Below are 22,075 nucleotides of genomic sequence, written 5' to 3'. Positions count from 1 at the left end.
GTCGTCCAAGTAGGGGTATATTTGAATCCCCTGCAGTCTGCAGTGTGCCACTACTGATGCCAGGCATTTCGTGAACACTCTGGGCGCAGTAGATAAGCCAAACGGCAATGCTGAGAATTGATAATGCTCTGTTCCTGCAAGAAATCTGAGGTATCTTCTGCAACTTTGTCTGATTGGGACATGCAGGTATGCCTCCTTGAGGTCCAGAGTGACCAGCCAAGACCCCTTGCCCAGCATGGGAAGGAGTTGCTGCAACGTCAGCATTTTGAACTTTGGCACTATGAGAAAAGTGTTTAGAGATGACAAGTCCAGTATGGGTCTCCATTTGTTTTCTTTTCTTGGAACAAGGAACAGCCTTGAATAAAATCCCTGGCCTTGCTCCTGAGGAGGAACCCTTTCTATTGCTCTTATGTTTAACAGCTTGGAAACTTGAGATAGTGCCTCTGCCCTTTGATGATGTGGCAGGTTTGGCATGCCTTGTCTTATTGGTAATGTGTGGAAGTGGAATCTGTAACCTTTGTCTATCAAATCCAGAATCCAGTTGTCCTTGGTTAAGATATGCCAGTTTTGTGAGAATAAGGATAATTTTCCGCCCAAGGGTGCTTCTCTTTGGACCTTTGTAGGCGGAATGAAAATCAAGTCATTGCGATTGTCCTTGTGGTGCAGCTGAACTGTCTGCACCACTTCTTTGGTTTGGAGGTTGCCATTGGCGTCCCCTGTAAGATCCTCGGTATTGCCCTCTACCTCGGGCACGTCTGCTTTTTCCCCTTTGAAACTTGTCTGAGCTGGGGAAGGACCAATTCTTTGAGGGCCAGTTTCTGCTGAATCTGGGTGGCTGAACCTGAAGGAAATCCTTGACTGTCTGTACTGACTTTTCTTTTTCCTCTATGGATTTCAATACATCTTGTGCATTAGCACCAAAAAGCTTCTGTTTCTCTAAAGGTGCATCAAGTAACTTTACCTTAACATGGTCAGGTAAAGGCTGATCCTTTAACCAAGCATGTCTACGTATCACAGCCCCAGTCATAGCTGCCCTACATGAAGCTTCCAGTGCATCATAACCACACTGTAGAAAATGGTTATTAACCTGCTGAGTGCTATGTATGTGATCCTGCAATGCCTTTTTATCAATAGGCTCAGGAGAAGCTAACTTTTTCTGTAAATCATCCAGGAGAAAATCCTGGTACTGAAACATGTGAAAAAGGCAATTTAGTGACCTCATGGCCAGGGTAGTAGAAGTATATACTTTTTTACCCCATCTCTCCAGGGACCTTGCTTCCCTGTCTGCTGGCAATGGGTTTTTGGCAGAGGAGGTAGCCACTCCCTTGGGGCCCTGTGAAATAGTTTCTAGATCCACAGAGTGGGCCTTAAAAAGGTGTTTGTGAGTGTCAGGGACCCTATAATATCTATCCGGCTTGACAGGAGCCGGAGGAAGAGAATCAGGGTTAGCATTGGAGTCAGAGAAAACATCATCCAAAACATCCATAACAGGTGGAATAGCTAAAGGCCTGTGCTGGGGAAGCTTGAGGAAGGTACGAAGCCTTTTCCTGGAGTCAGAGAATTCCTGACCCTGCCATTGGAAATGTTCCCTCATGGAATGAAGGACTTCACCAAATGAAAAATCCTCTGGAGGGGAGGCAGAAGGAACTGATTCCTCAGCATCTGAGTCCTCGTAGGCCTGGAAGGATTCTTCTTGGGTATCAGAATGTTCAGAATCCCCAGAGGCTTCATCCGAGGAGAGGTCCTCCGCCTGCTCAGTCCTGGGCCTTTTCTCTGCAGGTGGCTGGGAACCCCTTTCCGGATGAGGCTGAGACCCCCTGATAAGGGAAATAAGATCAGCAGCCAAAGACATGATCTGCTTATCAGAGGAAGGGGCCTGGGCAGTAGGTCTAGGATGGGCCTTGGCCTGGCTGGCGGCCTTAGCACGTGCAAAGGCCTTGATGGACATGGCTACAGGAGGCCTAGCAGCCCCACGTGCAGGCGTAACCTTGTCCACAGAAATGGTGTCGGGTAGATCCAGAACTTCGGTTTCCGGAGGAAAATCAACAACCGGCACCGGAGAGATCTCAGAGACCGAAGGTCGTGTTAACGCTGTGTCGTCGGCCTGGAGCGGTAGATTAACCACTTCCGAAGGGACCGGAGCACTAGCAGAGGGTTTGGGAGTAGCATCGATAGTGGACGCGGGCCGAGGATGTCGGTCCCGGTCCTTGCATTTTTTTAGCAGATTGGGTAGTCGGTTGACCCGACGGCATGATGTACGCAAAAGATTCACCGAAAAAATCCTCGGCGAATTCTGCCCGGCGCCCGAGAGTGTGCTTATTAAAGCAAGCACATGCCGAGACGTCGTGGTCTGGGCCCAGGCAAGGAAGGCAGAGAGAATGGAAGTCCTTATGAGGTATTTGTTTACCACAAGACAAACAATTATTAACTTTCTCAATTTGTTCTGACATCGGCTGATGCAAGAATAAATGTTCCCCAACAGGGTACTTAGCTTTTAGATGACTTCGGTACTGAAAACACAGGAGCTGGCCGACCGGCACTTGCGAACCGCTTCTGCTTCGGGCACCGCGCGGCAAGAAAGACTGAAGAAGATGGCGTCGGCCGATGCCTTTATACTCCAGCCGTGGTGACGTCGGAGAGGAGGCGACACCAGCCGACGCCGGACCCAGACTTTGGAATTCGGACGACCGAGGGCTGCCTGAGGCAGGACAACCCCATATGTTATGACTGCAGTTGCATTCTTGAAGGACATCTGACTACCTGCTTACTGGTAGAGTCGTCGGAAGGCTTAGCCTTGTGTGGTCTGTCTCTATCTTTATCCTTTTGTAAAAACAAATCCAAAAAGAAACGAAACACAGTCCAAACTGGCCATAATCTTATTATAAAACATAAGCGCTTTCAGGTTAAAAAAACTTTCATCAGACAAACTTCACATAATCATGACAGTCTTTAAATATTAAAATATTTCTAAAAGCAACCAATTACTTTCTATACTTGGCCTGCCTTTTCTTTAAGGCTGGTTTTGAAGGTACATAACTATTTAATCCAGGTGGGTTGTCAGCAGTCAACTGTATGATCCCATTTTAACTCTGCATACTCTATCATTGACAATGCCCCCCCCCCCCCTTTTTCATCTATGCAACATGCAGAACCATAAAAACAAAAATATGATCTTGAAAGCTAAAAACATGCTGGTAAAATGCATTACGTTTATCCTTCTGTCTAATAGATGACAAATGGTGGAATATTCCTGTTTTTAACTTACAATTAGTTTTTCTAATATAAAAACTCTGACATGACTTGCAGCATGCCAAGTAAATCACATTCTCTGTATGGCAATCTGCATAAAAATGAAATGTGTATTTTTTTGTTTTCTAACAGGATGTATAAAATAATTTAAACCATTCATATTTGAACATGTTTTGCAATGCCTACAGGGAAAAGTTCCTGTTCTCATGTGTGCAGAGGAAACACTGTTAGCCTTCTTATTTTTCAAACCAGGTTCTATGCATAACATTTCTTTTATATTACTATTTCAATTGAAGGTAAATCTATGTTTCTCATCTAAAATATCCTTCAAGTGATTGTCACTTCTTAGTATCTTCTAGTTTTGCTTAATATCATCACATATCCCATACACATTGTTACTATAACGTAGCATTACCTTGGGTTTGTTGTCATACTTATTAGATGGCTTCAACTCATCTCCCTGCTGTTCTTTATTATCAGAAAACCATGGTCTAGCCCTGGCTTCCCTGTTGGATATTGTACTGTTCTTAGTTTTTTTCTAAATTTTCCTTTGAATAACCCTTTTCCTTAACATGTTCATTTAACACATCGATTTCTTTGTGAAACTCATTATTTTTTGTGCACAGCAGAGAAACTCTGTATCCTTGAAAAGTATGCCTAGGATGCATACTACGTGCATTCAAATAATGATTTCTCCAGCATGATTTCCAACGCAAGGTGGCTGTTTATCTTACCAGTTACATTTTTATTTAATATGACATCTAAAAAGGCAATGGTTTTATTGCTATGCTCTACTGAGAACCTAAGAAAATCTGTAGTTTTCTCCAGGTAATCAACACAGCTTAACAGTTCATCGCTGCCCTGTGCCCACAACAAAAAAATATCATCCACAAATCTGGCATAAAAAAATTGAAGTCTTCCATAAATGTTCACACTTAAAAATATATTTATCTTCCTAGAAGGCTAACACTAAATTAGCATATGAATTGGCACAAGCAAGCAGATTTTTCAATTTTGCTTCTACCCACATACATAAATGTTCAGTAACCCATCCCTTCCCTGAAACTATTAGTCTCAGCGGTGAGGGTAGGGTATTTTTATGCATTTTTGGTAGTGCTTTAATAATAGGAATTACTGGATGTTCAATGCTGAAAAATACATACAAGTCATTATCTAACACTCCATTTATTCTGAAAGCCCTTAGCTTCTTACCAACATTACTTATATATTGCTTAACCATCAAAGGTGAAACATTTCTATAAGTACTGATATCACTAGTTAGGGCATGCAAGGATTGTATGTATGCTGTAGTATCCATAACTGCAACAGCCCCACCCTTATCAGCTGGTTTGATAACCAGTCTATGATCATTCATTAGGTCTAGCAGTGCTTGCCTTTCCAAATAAGTTAAGTTATTAAACCTGCATGTTGCATTATCAAGTCTTATTTCATCCTCACAAGTTTTTAAAAAGTATGAAATGTGGGTTGCTACCCCCACCGATGAAACCAACAGTTTCAGGGAGGGGATGGGTTACGCAACATTTATCTATGTGGGTAGAAGCAAAATGGAAAAATCTGCTTGCTTATTTTCCTAGGATTTTGGAAGACACTGCACAATTCTTATCAAAATTGTATGATGTCTGCCAAACTTTAGATTTGAAGAATGTGCTTATGGTAACCATAGACATCAACAGTCTGTTCATGGTCATCACAAATGAATTTGAGTTAAAGGCAGTGAAAGGGGTACTACATATACTCAATATATATGAGAATACCAATATTTAATCCTAGAAGCATTAGCATTGGTGTTAGAAAATAACATCTTTCTTTGAAATGGAACACATTATAGGCGGGTACAGGGTGTTTCCATGGGCACACCCTGTGCCAATTCATATGCTAATTTAGTGTTAGCCTTCTGGGAAGATAAATATATTTAAGTGTGAACATCTATGGAAGACTTCAAAATTTTTTATGCCAGATTTGTGGAGGATATTCTTTTGTTGTGGGCAGAGGGCAGTGATGAACTGTTAAACTTTGTTGATTACCTGAAGAAAACTGCAGATTTTCTTAGGTTCTCAGTAGAGCATAGCAATGAGACCATTGCCTTTTTAGATGTCACATTAAATAAAATTGTAACTGGTAAGATAAACACCACCGTGCATAGGAAATCATGCTGGAGAAATCATTATTTGAATGCATGTAGTATGCATCCTAGGCATACTTTTCAAGGATACAGAGTTTCTCGGCTGTGCACAGAAAATAATCTGTTTCACAAAGAATTCGATGTGTTAAATGAACATCTTAAGGAAAAGGGTTATTCAAAGGAAAATTTAGAAAAAACTAAGAACAGTACAATATCCAACAGGGAAGCCAGGGCTAGACCATGGTTTTCTGATAATAAAGAACAGCAAGGAGATGAGTTGAAGCCATCTAATAAGTATGACAACAAACCCAAGGTAATGCTATGTTATAGTAACAATGTGTATGGAATATGTGATATTATTAAGCAAAACTAGAAGATACTAAGAAGTGACAATCACTTGAAGGATATTTTAGATGAGAAACCTAAATTTACCTTCAAGCGAAATAGTAATATAAAAGACATGTTATGCATAAAACCTGGTTTGAAAAATAAGAAGGCTAACGGTGTTTCCTCTGCACACATGAGAACAGGAACTTTTCCCTGTAGGCATTGCAAAGTACGTTCAAATATGAATGGTTTAAATTATTTTATACATCCGGTTAGAAAACAAAAAAATTCACATTTGAGTTTTATGCCATACAGAGAATGTAGTTTACTTGGCATGCTGCATGTCATGTCCGAGGTTTTATGTTGAAAAAACTAATTTTAAGTTAAAAACAAGAATATTGCACCATTTGTCACGTTTTAGATGGAAGGATAAACATAATGCATTGTACCAGAATGCTTCTAGCTTTCCAGATCATACTTTTGATTTATGGTTCTGAATGTTGCACAGATGAAAAAAAAAAAAAAAAGTGGGCATTGTCAATGATACAGAGTATGCAGAGTTAAGATGGATCATACAGTTGACTGCTGACAACCCACCTGGGTTAAATAGTTCTGCACCTTTAAAACCAGCTTTAAAGAAAAGGTGGGTCAAGTATAGAAAGTAATTGGTTGCTTTTAGAAATGTTTTAATATTTAAAGACTGTCACGGTTATGTGAAGTTTGTCTAATGAAGGGTGTTTTAACTTGAAATCGCTTATGTTTTATAATAAAAGATTACGGCCAGTTTGGACTCTGTTTCGTTCGTTTTTGGATTTGTTCTTACAAGAGGTCCAAGAGGAGTCCTTAAAGGAAGCTAAGAGGCTTGTGTTTTGTTATCTTTACCCTTACGTACTTTCAGAATGTCTACGGATTGTTGGCTGATGGATGCCATTTCGAAATCCAAAGATGGAAGACGAAAATACCTGGCTAGTATAAGAGCTCTATGATGAATGGTTCTCGCGTTAAAGAGGGTAGAGAACCTGCAACAGGGGACGTCTTGGCCTGGGCCTAAACAATTGGCACAGTATAAATGAAGTCTCGGTGTGGTATTTGCTTGCCACAGGCGAGACAATTGTTAACTTTTTCAGACATCGGTTAGTGCAAGAAAAAAGGATCCACAACAGGGTACTTAGCTTTAGACATTTTCACCTGTAATTCAAACTCTGGTAGCAACTGACCAGCACACTTGAGAACTGCTTCTGCTATGGCTCCATGACAAGAAAGACTGATGTAATGGCGTTGGCTGCCTTCCTTTATAGCACAGACGACCTGACGTCAGGCAGCAAGAGACAGCAGCCAACGCAGAAAAACATTGACTCTGGTATTCGGGCAGGCCAAGGGCTAGCACAGCAGGGATAACCCACAGGTGATGACTGCAACAGTGAAACATGAAGAACATCTAATCCGATCTTCATGCCCAAAGTGGTGAATGAGTCATCTCAAACAGTCCATCCACCTGCCTAGCGTCTTCCCTTATCCACAGTCTTCCAGTGAGCAGTGAGAAGGGTTTGCATACCTTGGATGTTCATAGACAACTCAGACTTTATCTTGACAAGTCCACTAGGAGGTCTGATTAACTTTTTGTATCCTTTTATCCCAGGTCTCTGGGTTTGCCTTTATCCAAACAAACCATCATCTCCACATGGATCTCTAAGGCTATTGTGTTTTGCTCTGAATTCCATGGGAAGTCTTTATCCGCATCCGTTAAGGCCCATTCCTCTAGATCAGTTGCATCTTCAGGGGCCTTCTTCAAAGGTCTAGATGCTCATTCCATCCTAGAAGCTGCCACTTGGTCATCTGTTCATACCTTTATGAAGCATTACAAATTGGATATAGCTTCCAGGTCCAAGGCAGGTTTTGCCAGGGTGATCCTCCATGGATTCCTGGAAAGTGCTTCCTCTTATTTTTTTCCTACTCTATCCTCCACCCTAGGTCCCCTTGCAGCTTTGGCACTCTCCTATATGTAAAGAATACTGCAACATTGAATAGAAGGACATAGAATAGTTGTGTAAAATATTACCATAACCATAGATGTCCTTGTGTTGCAGTATTCTGTCCCTCCTGCCTTCCCCCTACAACTTGCTCTTCTGTAGGATGATCTCCTTAGACTCCTTTTGGACTCCCTTCCTTATGGGGCTTTCTTATTTGAAGAATTGTACGTGCAGACGTCCCTTTTATGGACTATGTTGACTGTGCCTTCATGTGATGTCCCACGTACAGGCAGTGGCTCTAAGCTTTTATATACAGGCCAGATGTTGGGTCGGTTGGCGGAATACAACCATATATGTAAAGAATACTGCACCATAGAAGAGAAAGACATCTATGGTTACGGTAAGATTTTACACAACTATTCTTTCTCATTTCCTTGTATTTCACTCTGATTCAACCCATCACCAAGGAAGATCATCCCCTTTGGATGCACCTTACCAAGCACATCGGGAAAGACCCTGGAGGTTCTTAACTAAAAAGAGCTCATGAACTTAAAAGACCTGAGCTACTATAAAAGACTGGATACTAACACTACATCTCTATATTCAGCTTCACACAAACTCTTTATGGGTGATCTGTGTTTTGCTTATAGTACAATTAAGGGGTACAAGTAGTCTAAGAACATTTATACCTCCAAAAATCAAACAGTGCAACCAACACTAGGCCAGAGACCTAAATCCACCCTACAAATTAATACAAGGTGGATAGATAGATTTGTCACACAGTGCCTACCACATTTATGGAACAAACTTCCTTTTCCATCTATGTAATAAACGTCCTCTAAGTTAAGGAGTGTGACTCACTGTCTGCCTTTATTTTCATTTGTTAACTGGGTAGGTACACTGGTCCTAAGGCTCTCTTCTGCAATGACCCAAGCCAAGGAAGCAAGACATTACACATAAACAAGAAATAATCATATGCAGCTAGTGCTTTACAAAGGAAACACTATAAATACAACAGTGAACACAGAGTATAGATACATATACATTTGTAATACTTTGCATATTAATAAACAAATTAAGCCAGACTTTATCAAATTCAAGGACCATGCAACAGTTAACTGACAAGGCTGATAGTTTTCTTATAGCCCTGAGCTAGATTGTAAGCTTGTAAGCTAACGGCACAGATATGAACTGACAAAGGAAAGAAATAATAGGGACTGAAAATAGAAGACAATCAAGTAAAGAGGATATATAAGAGTCAGTAGTTTATCCTGGATCCTGGTTATATTTACTGTCTTCAGTGCAATGCTTTTTCAGTTGAATTTCAAACCTCTTGAGCTCAGACACTAGATTACTTGTCCCTCATAAAGGTTTTGTCTGGTAAATTACAGAGGATTACAGTCAGACAGTAATGTCAGATGTTAGATTTAATTATTTATTTGTTTATTACTTATTGACATTTGATTACTGGGAAAGTATTACTGGGTGGGAGCCCATTTTCAGCAGAGGCCCGGGAAGAAAAGTTCCAAAGTGTTACAAAACATTTTAAGAATACTTTTTGTTCAGAAAATTTGTGATGAAGCAAAATCTCTTGTTCTGTTAACATTATAAGTGTATTACAGCAAGATTTAAAAACTGTCCCTGATTACGATTCTTTGTCCCCGCATTACTTTTGGATAAATCCAGAAATGTTTAAGCAAAATGAGTAAATGTTTGACAGCACTTGCTAAACACTTTACCAGTTTTAAAAACCAAAACACTTTTCTGTTTTACTTATTAATTTCTGTAACTGGTAGCAGATGGTACAAATAAGGCTTCATGCACTACAAAGAATTATGAATGGGCCACCATTAGTGACCTTCTATCAAGTGTTCTCTACATGGATGAGAAGACTCGCTTCTCTCCCGAGGTGAATTTCTTGTCTTGATCACATAAGCTGGCTGTGATTGGAGACCCGACCATAATCCTTTACATTATGCATAAAGAGTGAATGTTTAGAGTAAAATGTTTAAAATCCTAGCAGCAATAAGCAAGAAACAGGTACGTTAATTACAGAGGTTAAATGAAGACTGCTGCTATGCTAAGGAGATGAAATAAAACACTGCTGAACTGGGGAAGAAATTAAACTAAAATAGATTATATTAATCGAGTTGACTTCTTAAGAATAAGTTACAATAGCTAAGAAGAAAGATACTGTAAAAGTGCATATAGCTAAGATTTTCTGGTCTTAAGAGTAAACAAGGACAGAATTATTTGAGTGAAGAGCTGAGAGGAAAGACAGACTGTAGTAGTAGTGGAAATGTATCTTGGTAGCCTGTTCTGCTTATGTACTACAAAATCACGTTATAAATTAAAAAGACTGCATAGTAATGAATAACATTTTATTTCAATGGTCTTTCCAGTTGTGACTGTACTTGACTGGATAACACCTGGTTCAACTGTTAGGTTTCTAATGGACAGGCTAGGTGAAGTAGTTGAGAGTAGCAAGGATATTATAAGTATAAGGAGCATTTTACTGCTCAACTGGAATGCTTTACTCAGATTACTTTTCTCCAAATCTTACATCCATTTTGCTTCCCAATCTTTTGTACCTTACTGCTCTCTCCTCCACTTACTGCACTAATTTCATAAACTCTTCCTCTCTCTCTCACACTCCCTCACTAACTACAATTCCTCCTTTGTCCATTTATCCTCCGGCCAATTTCCATAATTTCTCCTTTCATAACTCTCATCAATTTTTAAACTACATTACTACTTGTCTGTGGTGCTGCAGTAGCGTTGTCGCCTCACAGTAAGACGTTGCTCCGTTAGATTCTCAGTTAGAGCATCTTCTGTGTGGCGGCATGCGTGAATGGGCGTTCCTTCATTGAAGGTTGTGCGTCAGGCCTGGCAAGTTGGCACGTAAAAATCTACTGCCAATCATTAGTGGACCGGAGTTCCGCTGTGGTGACCCCTAACTGGGAAAAGCCGAAAGACACAACAACAACAACTACTACTACTTGTCCGTCTGTAAATTACTAACCTCAGAAATACCCCAGTTGGATCTTTTACCTGCAGTCATCATGCTATAAATACATTAACTGTTATTGTACTGTATTTTTCTATTCAGTAATTAGCCAATTTACGGGCTGTATTTTTGTGTGTTAAAATGCTACTTTTGTGTAAGAAATATTTAAACATCATGTAAATAGCCTCACGTACAGATGTTTTTACCCTGCAATTATAAATGTGCATCGTGTAACTTAAAGTGAAGCTGTTCTCCACGGGCCCACTCTGATAATGGGTTTTACTCTCCACAGGCCTACACTGAGAATGGGTTTTACCCACTCAGACTTATCTAGTCAACAAATACAAATATAAATCAACATTATATGCTGGAAATGTAAAATGCTGCAAGACAAAAAGATGTCTGCCTGCTTGTTTGTACTGCGCCATGTGGAAGAGGTATACTCACTCTGTCTTGGTTTAAAATAGGAATGAAATATATGTTAAATTAAAAAAAACTTTGAAGTACAATACAAGACTAGAAAAGCAGGCAGCTAGGAATGGGTCTGAAACATTGTATTGTTTACTAGCAATATATTAAGCATGTTTGCTTTGATGCTGATAAAGACCTTGAGAAGAAATTCAGTTTTCGGGGGAAAGGAGGAGAAAGGAATAATGCATACATTTTGGTGATGTCTGTATTACCACATTTCTGCTTCTGTTGGGGAGATCAGAGAGAAGAGCGTTGAACACTTGGCGCTGGTGGGGAGAGCTAAAAAAGGGGCACAACAGGTAGCATACTAGCATTTGGTGAAGAAGGCTGTGGGTTCTACTCTCACATATGCCCTTGCTCAGTCTGTATGCTGGACAGGTGGTCTCCTCTGGACTGTCATTCCATCTTCACAAAGCAGATAGTGATGAGGTTCCTAATAAACCAAACCACTGCCATGTTCGTCTGACAAATGATGTGTCTTGGTTGGATCCATTCCTGCGGGACTGAGACAAAGGACAGTCTTGCTCCTCTTCAGGACCATGATAAAAGGTTTTGATTACTCTTTGAACCACAGACCTTGCATTGTATTGGCATGGCAGTATCCTTCCCATCTAAAGCAAAAGGCATCTGTTCTGACCATCCTTTTGGGAGATGGATCTTCACAGGGTTTCCCTGCCAAAATATTCACTGCAGTCACAGCTGAAGTAGATTTTTTGCATTATGTAGAAACTTAGCTTTGAGCATCCAAGGGCTCCAAAGTCTTGAGATCAGTGAAACTGGAAGATCATTGCAGGACCTATATGTGGGCACCATCACAACTGCAGCCGCCATGACTCCAAAATTCCTGCACTCAGGGCTGGCTGAAACTGGTTGCCTCAAGAGAAGAGGAACTGTAGAGAAGACAGTCTCGCTTGCACTAAAAATGCTCAACAGTTCTCAAATTGCTTCAGCTGAGAAGTGAGAGACTATATCACTTATTACCTACTCTTCTCTTTGTAGTGATTCTTTCCAAGGAATACATAAAAGCTAAAGTACAGGGCTTCTGTCATATGCAGTGGGGGTTATCTAGTGCTAACAAGTCTATAGTACTTTTCTGCAGATAATTTTAGTGAAGTCATAAACCCCACATTAGGTGCAACATCTTTAGGTGTTGTGTGATGTAGCTAAACAAATAGAACTTAAGATGTTAATATGACGGGAGGATCCAGTTTGCCAAAAAAGGTGTTTGGTGCTACAGGCCCCAACTGCTTAAAAAAAAAAAAAAAAACACACATGAAGGTCCACACAAAACCAATTTTCTTGTAAAATTATCAGAAACTCGAAAAAGCCAATATCTGAAGAAAGACATCAGCAGAGAATTATAAAATAATTTACTCACTTTTTAACCCCCTATTACCTGCTGATCAGCCCTTCCAAGACCAATGATCCATTCATTACCAATCACCACAAAGAGGGTCAAACAGGAGGAGCCAGTTTTAGACAGCCTTCAGGTGTGGGTCAGGGTTTTCTTCTTTTTTGGTTTCCCTTATCCTTACTGTATGCACACAGCATGGAGTAGGGGAGGGACAAGCAATGGTATAACAGTGGATATCACATCATTTCCACAAAAGGCATTCCCTCCAAGCATCCTTTATTCCTTGATGCATGAGCAAGGAGCTTCCCGGTCTCCACCAGAAAGATAACTTCATCTTTTGTGCCCAGAGTGTGCACTACCCCTCCTCCCCCATTGGAGAAGCAAATGGCCATGATCTTTCACTCCTCTTCCTCCTTGCTTGGCTCCTCCAGTGGAAGAGCCTCAGTCAAGGAACTAGCCACTGCACCATGGAGCAAAGCTCCATAAAAACAACTTTACCTCAAATATGTATGTTTTCCCTAAAATGCAGGAGAGCTCCTGTGAGTAAACAGACATGTTCTTATTGAGGAGTACTGGATTCTTCCACTTAAGTAATGTATTTGAGAAATACAGTACAGCAGCCTATGAAAATGGAGTTTGCCAATAAATCCTTAATGCCAACAGTTCAAGCACTTTGAATTCAAGTGCGATTTTCATATAAGAGCAAAGCCCATCATCACTTCTGAAAGACCTGATGTTGTTAGTGAAGAATACTGGATTCTTCCACTAAAAGTATTTCAGAAGTACACTTTAGCAGCCTATTGCAAAGAAATCCCTAATGCCGGTAGTTCAAGCACTATGAAATCAGGTGCAATTTTCATATAATTCCAAAGCCTGCCATCAATTCTGAAATACCTGATGAACAAGACACTACTGACAATCTCCATCTATCTGAAGAACAGATTTTACACTTAAGCAGAACAGTTTAAAATCTATTCATGTGAAATTTAGATTAAAACACTCTAGTATATGCACCTATTTTTACATACAAACCACAGTTTTTATTACTTTTGTGAAACTACAGTAAGGGAATACATTTAATGAAGAGGAGTCCTCTCCTTCTGGCAAAGATTCGTGTACCATTTCCAAAGAATATTTTAAGGAAAAAAGATTGTGTTGTTTTAATGAACATTCTGTTTTCATTTCAGTGAAACCTGCATCTGCATTCTTCCAGTGATAGAAACATGTATTTTTATCACAAAAGTATGAAATAGACACACAAGCTTCTCCATAAAGGCATGGATTTTCCAAGACTTAAATAGCACAAAAAAAAAAAAAAAAGCTGAGTTGTTCTTTTAAAAAAAAGAATGAAGATATCTTGTAAGGAAAAATTCACCTGTGTTGGGCTTCAAGTTTATCCAATGGCTCTGCCTTCTGCTTGATGCCTTCCTGGAAGACAGCATCACCTTGTTTATAGTTGCCAGCTGCTTCATATGCTTCTGCCCAGGCAATGTACAGTGAGGCCACATTCACACCGATTCCTTGTCCATGCAAGTAACGATACACATCCAGTGGTTCTGTACAAATATTAGCCTACAACCAGAGGAGACAGTGGACATATTTTATCAGACTAAATGCAAAGTACAAATGTGTTAGTAAACTTACCATAGCAATAGATATTCAAACGATCACTGCTGTAGTAGCCTTAGCTATATGGGTTATATCCTGCTAAGGATCCAACAGCTGGCCAGCTTCCAAAGCTTCACCAGCACCTTCCACATGCCCAGACTATTAGTCTGAGCAGAGCTAAAGAAAAAAATTAGCTTTGACACTAAGCCCTTCAGAGGTTTCATGCCAAATGAGGAGGAGGCTAGAGCCCCAAAAAGGCCAATGATGAGAAAAAATATATGAATATATCCACAGCCTGGCAACAAAAATAAAAATATGTGGGATGGAGGGGGAGTGGCTATTAAAGCAGTGATCATTGAAACATCTACTGTTATGGCAAGTTTATAATAATACATGCAATACAGGTGTATAAGTAATCATTGCTGCATTAACCTTAGCTTTATGAATAGATTGCCATAACTTAGACTGACTGGAAGGAGAAAGGATGCAGAAAGGAGGAGGATCCAGAAGTTCATGGAGAATAGTCCTAGCAAGAAGGAATCTAGTTTATAGTGTTTGTATAGTTATGTACAGAAGACCAAGTTGCTGCTTCTAGAATACAGTTAGAATCCACACTGTTAAAAAAAATACACAGATCAAGACTAGTCCCTGGTAGAATAAGTCTTCACCCTGCCTGGAATTGTCTTCTGATGGTGGATATAATACGCAATAGCATAAGACAACCATTTGGAAACAATTTGCTTTGAAACGGGCTGCTCTTTTTTCTAACCTTCACAAGAAACAAAAGATCACAATTCATAAAAAAACGTTCATCTGTCAAGACAGCACTTGAGCTGTCTTGTATAGAGAATCATTTCTCCCTCATTTTTAGGTTCTGAAAATAAGGTAGGGAGATGGGTGGTTTGGCTTAAGGTAAACTCAGATTAGTTTTCAAGGAAACTGCCTTTGTGGAAAATGAGATATTCACCATAAGTGCTAGCAACCTCATGCTACTCTTGCAGAGGTAAGAGCAATCAGAAACACTTAATTTATATGTTAAGAACCCAAATCAGGTAGTGTCAATAGTTATTTTTTCCAAGACAAAATTAAGAACCCAAAGAGGAGCCACCTGTTTTCCAAGGGGTTTGGAATGCAAAACCTCTTTCAATGCAATCTCATATGAAAATGTTTTTGAAAGAGAGAGGATACATTGGTATGAATGCTGAAATGGCTAACAAAGGCTGGAGGAGTAAAACAAGCCAGAGGATAGTAAACACAGATAACGTAGCACCAGAGAAACACTAGCCCTGAAAAGGTGCTGGTTCATCCGTCGCCAATTATATCAAATAACTAATTTTTAATTTTCTAGCAGCATGTTTTCTTGCCTCCATTAATGCCTATTGCACATCCTCTGAAAGTAGATGCCTAAAATGAATTAAAACTCTTATAATCCAGGCAGTGAACTGCTATTTTATCTGGGGTCAAGATATATTTAACATTCTTTGTCTTGAACAGGTCCAGTATGTGGAAAGTTTCGGTAAATGTCCTTGCCCAATTCCAAAATAAATGAGAACCACCCTTGCCTGGGCCAAAAAGCAGTTACCACAATGACCTTTAGAGAGTCCTCCTCAATCTTTAGGATAACTCTGAATATTAGTGGAAAGGGGAGGAAAGCATGCAGAAACATTACTGTCCAAGGAAAAGAAAAAGCCACTGCCTTCCAGGCTGTCTTGCATGGCACCTGCAGCAGAATTCTGCTAACTGATTGTTGTGTGTGGAGGCAAAAAGTCTTATAGGAGGTGTTCTCTACAGCTGGATTAGTTGCTAGAAAACTCCTTGACTCAGTTTCCAACTGTGAGGGTCTGTCCTGCTATGGTCCAACTTGTCTGCCACCCTATTTTGCTCAAATGGTGTGCAAGATGCCTGTGGAGAGAGATGCTGCTGAAGAGTTGCATTCCAGGCTAATATGGCTATTCTGCACAAAGGGAAGCTACGACCACACATTTACGTAGCGCATCACAGTTGTATTGTCTGTAAACACTTGCAATGGTCCTAGGGACAACAGACGATTGAGAGAGTTTTGAGCATTTACAAGTGTCAAAAACTCTGAAGTGCATTTTGGTCTGTCTTTTTTCTAAAGTAGAGTGAGATGCTGCTGAAGTGCTATATATCCCAGGCTAGCACAGTTATTCTGGATGAAGGACAAGGTGTACCACCCCCTGTTTGTTTTTGTTTCACGTCACAGTGGTGGTGTCTGTAAATACTTGTTGTAGTCCTGGGAACCATTTATGATCAAAAGAGAGTTGACAGCATTTGCAAGTGCCAACACCTCTTTTATGTTTATGTTTGGTCTGTCCTCTCTGTTGCAAAGGGCCAAGCAAAATATGAGGTGTCTGTTGTAACAAGACCACTGGAGTTGAAAGGAAAAATATGCGACCTAGTCTGTGGCCACGGTAAAGTGTGCCTTGAACTTGCCTGGAATACTTTTGTTGTGGTGAGTATAACAAATCATAATAGCCTCAGACAACCATTTGGAAATGGTCTGTTTTTACACAGGTTGTTTCTTCTTACCTTCACAAGCAATGAACAGCTGATCCTAAGATATCAAAGATTTAGTCCTATCAAAATAGAACCCAAGTTGCCTGTGGACATCCAAGCTATGCAATATCCTTTCCCTCTGATTTTAGGTTAAAGAAATGAGCCAAACTATCCATCTTCCTGGTTTCAAGTAAACTTGGATACCACTTTAGACATAAAAGAAGGATTCATTCTCAAAGAAACCTTATCTTTGTGGAAAACGAGATAGGATTGACTCAAAGAGCTTGCAACTCAAGATACTCATTTTGCAGAGGGAAGAGCAATCAGTAAAACTGTTCTCCATGTTAAAAACCTCAAGTTAGTCAGATTAACTGGTTCAAATGGAGCAAGCATTAGCTTCTCTAACATAAAATTAAGATCCCAAAAGGGGTCACTGTTTTTCTTGGAGGCCTCTTAGGCAAAACCCCTTTCAAAAGCATTTTGACATGAGAATTTATTGAAAGAGGAGGATCCATGGGGCAGACATTGTGAAATGGTCGATAAATGAACTTAGAAAGGCAATTGGATAGTAACTCACAATAATATTGTAAAACCAGAGAAATTGCAGTTGTGTAAAATATTACTATAATGGTAGATGTCTTTCTCTTCATTGTTGCAGTACTCTTTACATTGGGGAACCCCTGCCAAGGGGGAGCTAGACATCCAGCCAGTATACCAAAGTTAAGGCTGCTTTAAGGTATGCCGTACATCAGATATATATGCTGCTTGCGTAGCATAGGGCATAAAGGTGACATCTAGACATACCATCCTCTGAATTGACAGCCCCAGCAGGAATGGCAGTTCAAAGAAAAGAGAGGTAATCAATACATCCAGAAGAGAAATGGGCCAGGTGGCAGAGGGAGGGAATGAATACTGCAACAGTGAAGAGAAAGACATCTACCATTATGCTAAGATTTTACATAACTGCATTATGTACTTCCATTTCAGAGTTGTAGTATTCGTTACATTAGGGAGAGTGTCAAAGCTCAAGAAGAAGAAAGGGAGGAGGAAGGACCAGCAGAGCTTTCTAGGAAGTCATAAAGGATGGCCTAGCAAAATCAGCTCTAGCTCAGGAGATTCCATTCTACTTGTAGTGCTTGGCAAATGTGTGCATAGATGTCCAGGTTTCTGCCTCAAGAATGAAGTTAGTATCCAAACCCTTGAAAAAAGGCACCAGAGGAAGCCACAGCCGGAGTAGAATGAGCCCTTACAATTAAAGGAATCACAAAAAGAAACAGCTTTTCAGATCCAAGAAGAAATAGTTTGCTTGGATACAGCTAATCCTAAAGACCTAGGATGAAAGAAAACAAAGATCTGATCAGATTTCCTAATAGTCTTAGTATAATCCAAATAGTTCTCTATGCACATCCAACGTGTGCAGCACCTTCTCAATGGTAGATTGCGGAGAAGGGAAAAAGTGGGCAAATGAAAAGACTGATTAAGAGACAACTCCACCACCTTGGGCATAAAAGGAGGATTAGTATGCAAAGACACCCTGCTCTTATGAAAAAAAAAAACAAAAAAGGAGGACAAGCCATGAGGGCTTAACGATCAAGCACCTGTCTAGCAAAAGTAAGGGCTAACAAAAGTACAACCTTCCAACAACAATGTTGCAAGGAAGCTGAAGCTGCAAGCCCAAAAGAACCCAGAGTCATTTTTTTTCAAAACAAAATTAAGATCCCAGGGAGAAGGAACAGGCTTCATGGGAGGCGTAATATGAATGATGCATTTTAAGGAATTGTTTAGCCTCAAATCTAGAAGCTGAAGGAGGAGATAAAGGCAGGCAAACAGAGACAGCTGATAAAGGAGCCTTAACAGAAGAATAAGTCAAACCATTATTGAGCAATTCACACAGATGAGACAAAACCAAAGGAGTATCCACAGAAATCCAGATCTTGAGAGAGATAAACAGAAAACCTCTTCCATTTGGATAAATAGGATTTCCTAGCATTGGGCTTCCTGGCTTCAGAAAAAAGGTGTCTATGTGGAATCAAAATCCAATCACCCAGTGTCAGCTGAAGACTGGACAAGTGGAGATGTATGAGAGATCCCTTGTCCTGTGTGATGATTGCTCTTGGCTAAATATAGAAGAGGGAACCAATGTTGTCTTGGCCAAAAGGAAGTCACAAACAAGATTTTCTGAGCATCCTGTTGAATTCTGAACAGGACTTTTGGAATGAAGGGAAAGGGAGGAAACGCATAAAGAAACATCCCCTTTCAAGAAAAAGATAGGTCGTCCACCTTCCAAACCTGAGGATGTGGGACTCACAAAACAGAGGAAGTTGTCTGTTCAGAGGGGAGGCAAATAAATATATTTGAGAAGTACCCCACTGGTGGACAATGTCCACAAACACATCCCTTTGAAGCATCCATTTGTTGGACTGCATTAAAGACCTGCTCAGAGACTCTTCCACAATGCTTTTACCTGAGGGAAAGTAAACTGCTTGAAGGATCACTTGATATTGGACAGCAAGCTCCCACATCAAGAATGCCAACTGGCAAAGATAAGATCTTGTTCCACCATTTGTTTACATACTACATCACTGTGGTATTGTCTGCAAATACCTTGAGAGGTCCTGAGCAGGAAAGAGGATAAAAAGTCTGAAGTCCCAGCAAAACAGCTCTAATCTCGGACACTGAAGTGCTCTTTCTACTGAAGAGGCAACCACACCCTCTGCACCTTTAGAGAGCCAAAAGTTGCTCCCCATCCCACATCTGAAGCATCTGTGAACAGCTTCTGAGAGGGAAGAGGAGGATGAAAAGGGAGCCCTGGATTTACAGATAACTGCTACATCCACCAGTGAAGTTTCTTTTTGAGACAAGGTAGAATAGGAACTACAAATTCTAGGAGATGTGCATGTTAAAGCCAAATTGACTTTAGGAACCACTGAAACTTTCACATGTGGAGTTTGGCCAGAATGAGCATAGGGATGGTGGATGCCATGAATCCCAGAGCTCTCAAACTCCCTGGCTGTTATAGAGGCCAGAGGAAGAGTAGTATGAAAGAAGAAAGTGAGTGTCAATGCCTTGGAAGGAGGCAGGATGCTAGCATAGGCACCATCTTAATCCTGCACCCGATAAAATCATGATCTTGAGAAGGAGTCAGAAAAGACTTTTTGAAGTTTATTGTGAACCCCAGTCTTTGCAAAAGGGAAATGGCAAAATGAAGAATTTGCAACAGGATCTTGGGAGAGGATGCCTTAAACAGGAGGTCTAAGAAATACTTGGATCCCCTGAATCCTGCAAAAAGCAATCACAGGAGAGAGGCAATTCGTGAATACCCTTGGAGCAGTAGAAAGGGCAAAGCAGAGAACTGAAAATGCCAAGAAGCAACAGAGAAACATAAAAACTTCCTGACAAGGGGATGAATTGGAATATGGTGATAAACATCCTTGAGATCCAGAGACACCATTTAAGCCAGAGGAAGCAAAAAAGGGAACAGTCTGAAGGGACAACATTCAAAAGGAGGGCACCTTCAGAAAAAAGTGTTCAGATGAGAGAAGTCTATAACTGGTCTCCAAGTACCCTCTCTTCTGGGTACTAGAAAAGTACAGTTGTGTACACTTACCATAAATGTAGATGTTAGAGTGTATTCACTGTTGCAGTCATTACATTTGGGTAATCCTGCTGGCAGGTTGCCCTCAGCTGGCCTGAATTCCAAAGTCTTGGGTCCTGCGTCTGCTGCTGTGGTCCCTTCCCTGACGTCAGGTTGTCAGGGGTATAAAAGAAGCAACAGATGCCATTTTCTTCAGTTTTTCTTGCCCCAGATGTCAGGTGCCCCCTAAAAGGGTAGCCAAACTTTATAAATATATCAATAAATGCACCAATATAAATTTACCTTCATCTATAAGCAAATACACCACATAGGTTGTATAAAATCAGAGAAGGAAAGGTAAGATCCATAGAAAAAAAAGGGGAATGGCAGTTGGGTAACCTGGACTGCAACAGTGAATACACTCGAACATCTACATTTATGATGTGTACACAACTGTACTATATTCTTCGTGTTTCACTGTTGCAGTCATTACATTTGGGTAGAGTCCCAAAGCTATGGTTGGGAGGCTGGAGCTAAACAGCATTAGGAGTGACTATGAGGCCCTGCAGAACTGCAGTGGCAAAGCCCACCCTGGATTTAGAGTAGTGTGGCAGATGATAATGCTTTGTAAAGGTCTGCACTGAACTCCAAGTAGCCGCCACTAAAATGTCTCTGGTTGGTACTCCTGTGAGAAAGGCTGCTGAAGTGGCTGCAGCTCTGGTGGAATGTGGCCTAATGCCCTTAGGCACTGGCTTGCCATGGTGTAAATAGCAGAAATGAATGCAGTGACCTATCCACTTAGAAATAGTCTGCTTTGAGATGGCCTTTCCTTGTGATCCTGCAGCATATGCCACTAGCAATTGCTCTGTCTTCCTGAAAGCTTTGGTTCTGTCTAAGTAGAATCTAAGCTGTATGTGTACGTCCAAAGAATGCAGAATTCTCTTCCCCTTGTTCTGTGGATTTGGATAAAAAGTTGACAGATGAATAGTTTGGTTAAGAGCCACACTGGACACCACTTTAGGCACAAATGTTGGGTTTGTCCTCAGAGAGGCCCTGTCTGGATAAAAAATGATAAAAGGTTCCACAGCCATGAGTGCCTGTAGCTCTGAAACTCGTCTTGCAGATGTAATTGCTAGGAGCAGAGCTGTTTCCCCAAGATAAAAACTTTATATAAGCAGTAGCAGCTGGCTCAAAAGGAGGCAGGGTGAGCTTTTCCAAGACATAATTGAGGTCCCATGCAGGTATTGGTGATCTCCTTGGAGGCCTTAAATTTTTGGCTCCTCTGAGGTACTGCTTTTAATAAAGGATGAGAATAAATTGGTGGCTCTGTATTGTAATGAGCCAAAATGGCAGAGGCATGAATTTTAATAGATGAAGAAGATAGGCCTTTGTCCAGCATCTCAGTTAAGTATTGCAGAATCTGAGGAATATTTGGTACAGCCGTAACAGTTCCTTGTGCCTGGTTCCAAGCACATAATCTCTTTCATTTTCCAGCATAAGACTTTCTACTACTAGGTATTCTGGTTTCCAGAATGACATCCATCACAGCTTTACTGAGAGGTGTTTTTTTGTATGACTACATCATCCGCCATGCTGCCAGGTTTAATGTCCTGAGTTGGCTGTGTGGGATCTGATTGTTTTTCTGGGACAGTAGACGAGGTACTTGAGGTAAGGTCCTAGCTGGGCACACAGACAAGTTCCTTAGGACTGGATACAAGTACTGGCGGGGCCAGTCTGGGGCAATCAGTATCATCTTTGGCTTCTCCTGTCTGACCTTTAGGAGTACCTTGGGGAGGAGAGGCAGTGGAGGAAAGGCATATAGTGATAGGTTTTTCCAGCTGAAAGATAGGGCGTC

At 40.7% G+C, this 22,075-nt stretch overlaps 1 protein-coding gene across 1 annotated transcript in view; it reads right to left on the bottom strand.

The window, feature by feature from the left end:
- The window catches only part of BUB1B (BUB1 mitotic checkpoint serine/threonine kinase B), a 1,687,592-nt gene that overhangs the window by 1,367,602 nt on the left and 297,915 nt on the right, over positions 1 to 22,075 (bottom strand). Inside the window, exon 5 of the mRNA XM_044074144.1 lies at positions 13,897 to 14,093. Within this exon, the coding sequence (XP_043930079.1) occupies positions 13,897 to 14,093 (197 nt within the window). The remainder of the gene's footprint in view (positions 1 to 13,896; positions 14,094 to 22,075) is intronic.

Source organism: Protopterus annectens, chromosome 6.part0 (genome assembly GCF_019279795.1).
Source record: "Protopterus annectens isolate FY-2018-M chromosome 6.part0, PAN1.0, whole genome shotgun sequence".
Classification (NCBI taxonomy): domain Eukaryota; kingdom Metazoa; phylum Chordata; order Ceratodontiformes; family Protopteridae; genus Protopterus; species Protopterus annectens.
Note: the sequence above shows the minus strand (reverse complement) of the source record. Positions and strands in the feature narration are given on the sequence as shown.